Source organism: Jatropha curcas, chromosome 6 (assembly GCF_041381405.1).
Source record: "Jatropha curcas cultivar XTBG-Jc1 chromosome 6, XTBG_Jcur_1.0, whole genome shotgun sequence".
Classification (NCBI taxonomy): Eukaryota; Viridiplantae; Streptophyta; class Magnoliopsida; order Malpighiales; family Euphorbiaceae; genus Jatropha; species Jatropha curcas.
The window spans coordinates 10,545,032-10,554,585 of record NC_143156.1 but is presented as its reverse complement, the minus strand read 5'-3'; the positions used below and the strand labels follow the sequence as shown (position 1 = coordinate 10,554,585).

Sequence of the window (9,554 nt, the reverse complement as noted above, 5' to 3'; positions counted from 1 at the left end):
TAAATGTCTTTTTTTCATATTTACCATTTGTATATGACCAATAATTATTACTTCAATTTAATGATTTTCCTAGAAAATTAGTATTAAATTAAGAGTAACATAGTCAATTTATTCAATAATTTATTATAATTTAGACAAATTTAATTATTTTTTTAATAAATATGAAATTTCAAATGTTTCAAATATTATTACAAAACAGAGATAGTAAATAAATAAAGGAGACGAAGTGCATGGAATTAAATGTTCACTAACCCTAAACTTGTTGGCTTAAACTTCTTGAGCTAAACCATACAAGATCTGGTGCTACTTCATCCGACAAATGTCTTGTGGTTACCGCTTGTCCACAGGACACCATTAATAATTGTAGCAAGATGCTTATAGATACTTTGTATTCGTTTTTCTTTTTTTTTTTTCTTATAAATTAAATTTAATTTAAAAAAACTAAAAATATCATAAGAAACGGATGAACACTTGGACCATAATTAATCATGGTAAAATAAGAAGATATAGAAAATTACCTTTCAACATGAATAAATTAAAATACTCAAACTTTGGATGTTGATATGCTCTCTTTAATCGCAACCATGTTATAAAATAATAGAAAAATAAAGAAAGAAATAAAAAGAAAATAGAGAGAGAATACGGGTCATTGATATTGATGAGAAGCCACACACACAAATATATATATATATATATATATATATATATATATATATATATATATAGTTACACAAGTGAACTCCAAGATAGAGTTCGCAATAATTAAAAATACAAACTTCTAGCCATATGGACATTTACTTCTTTCATAACAAATCAAATGTAATTTAGACTTTGCACTTTAATCATAGTCCAAATTAAGTAACTTTGTCTATATAAATGGAACGCCGAAAATAAAAACTTTATCTATATAAATGAGTCAGAGAGAGTGTATCTAAAGATAAACTTGGTAAAAATGCATTAATTACTCCTTAATGTTCTCAAAATGACTTGCATTTATAGACAAAAAAAAACTATGCAAACCGACATATTTGTGGACAAAGGGAGTACACGTGTATATTGTGCCTCCTGCGTGGAAGCATCTCAAAATCATACATGTACGTGTGCCAAGCAACTCAAAATCATACATGTATCTGTGTGCCAAGCAACTTTAAAATATCAACTCCAATTCATGGAGTGCAATAAAATTTTGCATATAAGAAACGGACTCATCCATGACCAACTTTAGATTAGCTTTACCTAATTTATGGGCAGAACCAACAAGTAATTGAAAAGCTTTGTCTTTCTCATCAGTCGTAACAAATAAATAAGATTCCCGCCCACCAATAAAACTTCCCAAGCAAACCCAACCAGAAAGGTGAAAAAAAAAAAAAAAAATAAGAGTACAATATCGGTACGATGTTGGCACATCTTCACGACATAATTCAATCAAGCTACAAAATTCTCTAAGTACAGATAGCCAAAGCAACAGCAGCTAAAGCAATCCTACTTTTGATCATAGTTTTCACGACAGCAGTCCCATGAGTTCATATGTATAAGCTATTGGTGTTTGTTAAGAAGCACCTGACGCTGCGGCAGCCATGTACATGTTCTGATCCTGATTTGGTGCCATTGGATACCCGTATCCACCATAGGCTTGCCCGCCAAAATATGCACCATTCCACTGACTATGATGATCCCCTCTCCACTGTCGAACACGCGCAACAAATAAAATTGTTTAAAAGATTAATTAGGTCGCATGAAACAATATAAATAAGTTGGTTACTAATGATGTAAAATAATCCCACATGTGGAAAATAATCCCACATGTGGAAAAGGGAGAGAGAGAGAGAGAGAGAGCAAACAAATGCCAAGGGTTGCTTTATTTGCGAATGACAGTTTTAACATAACAAGTTAAATCGCATTATTTGAATTGAGACTAAAGCGTTACAAGAACATAAAGAAAAAACTAGGAAGCTGGATGCTGGACATGGATAGACTTCAATGTTAGTTTCAAATAAAATGAGCAATGATAAGTCTACAAGCAAATGCAGAATATTTTTGTATCGTTTAATTGCAAGGAAAGAGATGTGTCCAATCCCATCCTGCAACAACCATATCATTCATGCAAGTCACTGAACCATGCAGAATAGAAGTTTATCTTTGATGAGAAAGAGAGGAGAAGGCGGAATTATTCTAGTTATGATGGAACTAAAGAATACATGCTTTGGAGTCAGCACAGTCACCAAAGTTTACCTGCTTGTTTGCTGGACTGCGGCCCCAGGAAAGACGAACTGTCTGCTTGCCAATTGTTGTCCCATTCAAGCTCTGCAGTGCATCTTCAGCATTCTTTCTGTAATTGAAAACAACAAATGTAGGTCAACACATGGCCACAAAAAATAAAAGTTAATGTGCAGTTTTCTACCATTAAAAATATTTCTCATCACAACATCTAAATATAATAATAACATTCCTTTACAATTGTCTTTAACATTAATGGGCTTTTATAATAGGGCATCCATTGCTAACAGCAATGACCTGATGCAAAATTTAATTGCATAAAAATGTAGATATACAGTGTACCTATTTGCAAATTGCACGAAACCGCATCCTTTGCCAACTGGAATTTTCACAGACACAACTTCACCAAACTGGGAAAAAGGCTGCCTGAGATCCTCATCACTGATATCAGAGTCGATTCCTCCGACAAATATCTGCAACAAGACATGAATGAGAAGACTCATAGGGTTGCAAAAATGTAACATAAGAAAGCCAAACTCACAGTTGTATTATTAGAGTCTCCATCAGATTGGGATCCTTGGGCAATAGCACCATTTGGAGCATGCCCACCAGCTAACACCAAAGCTAATGGAAAGGAAATGAAAAAGATTTAGCTTTTAAAATCGAAACTAAATAATAAATATAGGAAGATACTGGGCACATAATAGTTTTAGCAAGTAGTCCCACTGTCCACAAATAACAGTCCTCACTTACATTTGGAGATATCCAGAACAGGTTAAATTAAAAAAATATTGTGTTTCCAAACATGCTTGTACTCAAAAGAGGCATGCCTTTCAAAATGATATGCATCAAAATTTATAAGGGTAAAATAGTAAAAGGAACACAAGCTCTTAATCTTTGTGCAAAAAAAGAATATGGACTATTACTTTTTTGGACAGAAAGAGTAACAGTTGTTAGCTCTCAAGATGAGCATATAAGTGAAACAGAGGGAGCCAATTTTGATGAGTAAGATTTTTTTTTTTTTTTTTAAGAACAGCCAGAGATAGCACATGCAAAATGGTGATTCCGCTTAATAACTCCTGGCCATGGTGAAGAGATATATAAAACGTCAACAAATATAGAAAGCCTTCTAATTCTATATCCCAATCTTTATATCTTTGGAGACCCAAAGAGTTTTCATACATATCTCCACCTTGAAAATGGAGACAAATGACAAGATTGGGACATAGCCCCTGCAATATTATCCATTTAATGAGGTGGAGGTAATGTAGTAAAAGTTCATTAAGGGACATAATCCCTGCAGTCCAAGTAGAGGACAGTAACTGCAAATCATGCCACCATAACTAACTGAGACAATTTTAAAATAAATACACACACATGTAACCTTATCATAGGCCATTTGTCTAAAGATCCAGCTGTGAGATAACCAATTTAAACTTGTAATAAGGGACAGTAAGCACATTCGAAACCATAAAACAAAATCTTCTATAGACATTGTTATGGCAAAAAATTTATTTGTATTAGCGCATATGGGATCATTTACTCCATCCACTGTCAGCATTTTAAAAACTAGATCTTCTATAGACAAGATTACAGTTTTATGGAGATCAAGGATGTAGTTCAAGCAACTTCAGAACCATTGTAAGCACTTTGTTAGGATACCTTAATGAATTTTTCAAATATGTATTTGATATGAACATGTAAGGATACTGCAATGAATGAAAAGATATGTAACAAATTAAGATGGTTTTATGAACTTCTTTCCATAATTGGTTGGGATAAGACCTATTCCTATGAGGGATCATGAAAAAGAAGCACGCATTAAGAAACAAGAAATTACTGGCACTTGAGGTGCCATAATTACAGGCAAAGTAATCAGTGTGTCGGCAGAAAGCAGAAAATTAAGAGGCACTGCAGAAGTGAGGTGATAGATCCTCTAAATAAGGGACTAGTCTTCTAGGTAAAAAATTGCAATTATGCTGTATGCACATGGGCAAACACTTCCCAATAATGACCAAGAATTGGGAAGAAGTAAAACTAGTAAATTCATGTCTCCAGACCTATAATGCAGGTAGGCAGCATAATGATTTACCTTGTGAAGAGTACTGTTGTTGATATGCAGATGACTTCTTGGGAGTTGCAACACCTATGCGCATTGGCCTACTAGAGCAATAAACACCATTCATCTCTGACATGGCCCTTGACCTCTCATTTTCATCACCAAACCTAACAAAGCCATAACCTTTTGAGCGGCCAGTATTTAGATCAGTGACAACTTTTGCTCCCTTGACAGAAGAGTATTTACTGGCAAAGGTTTCCTGCAACATAGAATCAGTCACGTCTGTAGCCAAATCTCCAACAAATATTGATAGATCAGAACCAGAATCTGCTCTCCTATCACCCGCAAAGCTTGCCCAATTGAGGCGGAAAGGCTGCTCTGTGTTTGGCATCACAGAGCCATTATAGTTCTGCAAGACTTTCTCAGCTGTCGCATGTGAATGGAACTCAACGAATCCATACCCTTCTGACTGACCAGTTTGCTTATTGCGTATAACTTTGACGGTGGAAACCTGCAGGTACAACGAAACCAACATTAGGAAGCAAAAGGCTAACTAGGCAAGTTTTGTGTGAAAATGGATACTTGTTTGATGGGGTTTCAATTGTGAAATGAATTGCTCACTAGAAATGTTACGATTAATTGTCTGTGGGAATCGAACGGCTTTCCTTATAAATATGTAATAATCCATCGTACCTTTGCTCCATCTATTATAGAAGGAAAACAATTAGGAGTTCTTAGGATTCTTTTTTGGATTTGTTATAATTTTGCATAGATTTATGGATCACCAATTAATTTTTGTTTTTTTTTTTTTTTTCATTTTGTTATATGTTTTATATAATGATATATAGTTGGGTCAAGTTCACATCTCAAAAACTATATATTTCATTCCACTAAACACTAAACCCTATGAGCAAATATACATTAAAATTAAAAAGTTGATCCAGACAGGAGTAAGATGTGTGCCATGTATGCAACAAATGGGAAAGTGATATTTTGATCAACCAGAATGGTACTTGTTTGAAATAAGAATGGTTCTGTATGTTTGGAACTTTGCTCAATATTACTTTATTGGAACACATGGTTCATCACTCAAAAGGGAAACACTTTAGTTCCATCAAAATTTTGACTTAGAAACAAGTTCATGAAAGTAGAAGCTTGACAAATTTAAAGTAGACTCCCTTCATACCATAATAATGAACTCTAAATCAAGTAACTTCACTGAAATCCAACAAGTAGGAACCATAAAGAAATAAATATATCTTGAATAATCCAAAACACAACAGTAAATTAAAATCCTTCCATTTCCTTTTCTTTATTTCAGATCTTGGGGATGCTTCAATGACCCACAAACTTTTTTAATGAAACTTGTCCAAAATGTATATGTTTCAATAACCCACATTTATGTATGTCCTAAAAAAGCTAATATTTGAACCAAAGCAATCAACAAAGAAAAAAAAATGGAATGAAAATCTCAACTAAGAATACATAAACTTAAATCCACAAGTAAAAAAATAACCTCCAAGCTAATATTAGAGCAAGAAAGAAATCAAAATCCTGCAATAAATCCATAATTCATAAAACAAGAAATTAATTTCTTCATCTTTTTTTGGGTATACCTCGCCTGTATGAGAGAAACAATTATGTAGATAAGGCTCATCCATCCAATTAAGCAAGTCACCAATCCATATAGTCTTGACATCCTCCGCTGCAGGAAGCTGTGGTTTCTGTTGTTGCTGTTGGTAGTTTTTATAGTGCTGTTGTTTTTGATATTGCTGGTGTTGTTGATAGTAAGCCATGTAATGGTGCTGTTGTTGTGGATACATCATCATCTGTTGCTGCATCATCACCATAGCCGCTGCTGGATACTGCATAGCCGCCATCCATGGTTGCTGCTGCTGGTGCTGCTGAACATGTGGGATCCATTGCTGCTGCTGCTGCTGTGTAGATGCTGGATTCAGATCAGGACCGTTGGTTTGCTGCATCTTGATTTGATCTGGTCAATAAACCTCTCCTCTTTACCCCCTTTCTGTTTTACTGCTTCAAATTTCTTACTCCCTACGAACAGAGAGAAAGGGAAACAGAGAGAGAGAGAGAGAGAGGAAGGGGAGAGGCTTGAAAGGAAGAAAAAATGGTTGATAAGTGATTATTTAAAGGGAGGCGTTTTTTTTTTTTTTTTTTCTATTTTGAGTTGAGGGTTTTAAGAGTTTTTAGACCTTTTTTTATTAATAGGGCCCACACCTCGGTTGCAAGTTGCAACGTTTGTTTGCCGTCTATAATCAGGTTTCCGGTGGGGTCTTTTACTGACGTGGACGGCTCGGATGTGACGGACGTGTGGGATAATGGGTTTGGTCGTAGCTTTTGGTTGGTAAACAAATTTGAAGTGCGATGTGAGATTGAATGGAAGTTATTTTAGCTGTAGCATTAGGGCATCCGTATAGGTGAAGGCATTTCATTTCCCCTCCTTGTAAGAAGTTTTGAGTTTGAGCCTCTCACGTAAAGTCCCTTTAAACATTAAAAAATGAGCACTTTAACCATTAAGGATAGTGATGACGGACAAAAAAAAAACTTTGGCATTAGAGTTAGATGCTTAATAATTATAATAAAATATAAATATTTTTTAAATTAATAGATCCACCCCCATTTTGTCTTTCTTCTTAACAAAATACTATATAAATAATTTTCACTTTTTTATAATTACTAGTCTTTTTGTGATATGCATTACACGTTTACTATACTCATTATTTGTACTCGTTTAATTTTTTATTATATAATATTAAAGAACAATTTTTATTTAAATTAAAATAAATACTGTTTATTTACATTACACTTTACTCTAAAAACTACTTGTAATATTGATTTTATGTACTTAATTCTATTTTATATAATGAAATTATCTCAAAATAAAGTTCAACCCAACCCCTAAATCTAATTTTATATAAACTAAATTATAGAAAAATATAAATATAAATTTATTTTATTTTAAAATATAAATTAAGAAAATAAAAATTTTCAAATACTTAATTATGTGTAGATTTATATTTACAAATTAATTTATAAAAAAATCTTATCAAATTGTAAAAAATTCAAAAGTCAGTTCTAGTCTAGATATTTTAAATTACAATCAAAGATGTGTTATGAAATAAATGGATGTCTTATATTAGCTAGAAGTCTTTATTCTTTATTATTGTGAATTTTATCTTCCTGATTGGTGTAAGAATTTATTACGGTTCCATTTATGTAACTATATATATGTGGCTTCTCATCAATAACAATTACACTCTCGTATTCTCATATTCTCTCTGTTCTCTCTTTATTTCTCCCTATTTTTCTATCATTATATAACACGTTATAAGCACCATTCATTTTACCACTATGATTTTATTCTCCTGCTTTGATTTTTGTTCTAATCGCAAATTGCTTAAAAAAAATATATCTTTTGTTCAAATTGCTTAAAGAGAAGATAACTAATGATTTGCGACAAGCAAACGTAAGGTTTGTGTGTTTAAGTTTATTTACATCTAAAAGGTAATTTTATTTTTATATCTCCATAATTATTTCAATATTATTCACAATTTTGAAAAGAAAAAAAAAATGATTAGTACGAATTATTAATAATTGGCAAATGATGAAATAAGATGTGTTTTGTTTGATATTATTTGGCAATTAACTGTTTCTGTAATTGCTTCCATTAACAATTATCCATTTGTGCTTTTGTTATTTGTTGTCGTTTCCTATGCTTTGCTACATGACGATTAATTTGAAGAAATTAACAACTTTGAAAAGAGTTAGCTACATTCATATTTCATCTACCCATATCTATATTTGAATATAATTAAGCTACTTTGATGGGCTAAAGATTCTATGTGGTTGATGGTATATTATTAAATTTTAGTCTGTCAATCACGAACCTGTTTTTAATTTTGCTTTTCAAAAAAAAAAAAAAAAAGAAAGAAATTGCTTGTCGTTTTTCACAAGCTTTAAATACAAGTCCTAGCGAAGCTTTATTATTATTTCAATGCTTATTGATAATATGTGATTATTTCATAGCTACGATCTGTCAAATTGGTTATTATATACATTTATGATGGTCTGTTACAAACAATTTCAATGCTTTAAATATGTGAAATTTGGTAGCTGCATAAGTAATATTGTTTTTCATAAAAAAAATATTATTATATAAATAATACAGTATAATTGTTCTGGAGTTAATAATATATTAATGTAATCTGATGATTCTAATGGACCTACTGTTTTTATGATGCCTAAGAATGATATAATATGTCTACATGATTTTTATGAAGAAAATTTTAGTTACATAATTAAATACTTTTGTTATATCTTCTTGTATAATATAATTATTTTATTTTGTTATATTATTTTCATCTCGTCAAGTATTACAAAAACTTGAATTTATAACTTTTGATATTATGGACACAAATTATTTATTATGAATAAGATGTTATGGATCTTGCAGACAAAAATCAAAGGTAGAAATCAAGATCTAATCAAAATAATTCAAAGGCAATAATTTTCTTCTATCGTATATTTGATAATTAAATATCCGTTTGTTCTTTGAAATGGTTTGAAAGAAATGTACAATTATCAAAGATTCATCGTGAATGGATGCATTTATCGTTGCAAAGCTTGAAAAAACTTGTAAGTTATTTTAATTTTACAATATTGAGGTTATTGTCTTATTATTATAGTTATTGCTATATATTAACATATATTATCCATGTACTACAAATTTTGAGAATTGATTTATTTTAAATATAATTAAGATATTATTGTTATTATATTTGAAGTCATATTAGCCTTGTCTGAAATTCTCAATGATATTTATGCCTCGAATATGTTCTTGGAGTAGCAATATCGAGAGAAAAAAGATTTTAAGATGTACTTTAGATTTATTTCGTATCCTTTTGTCATTGAGCAAAATAAAGAGCTTTTAATAAATATCATGAAGCTCGCAAAACTGGATTTGCTTTATTCACTAAAATGAATGGAATAATATATGATACTGGACATGAGAATAATGAGATCCACCTAACTAGATCTGATGCATTCCCTGAAGTGAATGCAATAATATATTATATTGGGCATGAATAGTGATAAAAATATACTTGTCATCGAGAATATCAATAAAATCACAATTGAAGTAATGATCTTAACAATTATGGTGGCCACACAATTAAGAATAAATTTTACCACCATAAGGGTTACAAATAAGGTGGCATATAAGATGTTGGTTATGTGCTTGTTGTACACCAAAATATTG

At 31.7% G+C, this 9,554-nt stretch overlaps 1 protein-coding gene across 1 annotated transcript; it reads right to left on the bottom strand.

Moving 5' to 3' along the window:
* Positions 1-1,374: 1,374 nt before the first annotated feature.
* LOC105647965 (polyadenylate-binding protein RBP47) lies at positions 1,375-6,391 on the bottom strand. Its single transcript, XM_012234190.4, has 6 exons — positions 5,893-6,391; positions 4,310-4,787; positions 2,759-2,841; positions 2,560-2,690; positions 2,233-2,329; positions 1,375-1,684 (listed from the first exon to the last, which is right to left on the bottom strand). The coding sequence occupies exons 1-6, from the start codon at positions 6,256-6,258 to the stop codon at positions 1,550-1,552; spliced, it is 1,290 nt and encodes a 429-aa protein (XP_012089580.1). The 5' UTR covers positions 6,259-6,391; the 3' UTR covers positions 1,375-1,549.
* Between the last annotated feature and the right edge of the window lie 3,163 nt (positions 6,392-9,554).

Coding starts and splice junctions, on each gene's coding strand:
- LOC105647965 (XM_012234190.4), bottom strand. CDS start 6,258: ATGCAGCAAACCAACGGTCCTGATCTGAATCCAGCATCTACACAGCAG. Junction 4,788..5,892: donor GTTTCTCTCATACAGGCGAG/GTATACCCAAAA, acceptor TTGTACCTGCAG/GTTTCCACCGTCAAAGTTAT. Junction 2,842..4,309: donor ACAACAGTACTCTTCACAAG/GTAAATCATTAT, acceptor CCTTTCCATTAG/CTTTGGTGTTAGCTGGTGGG.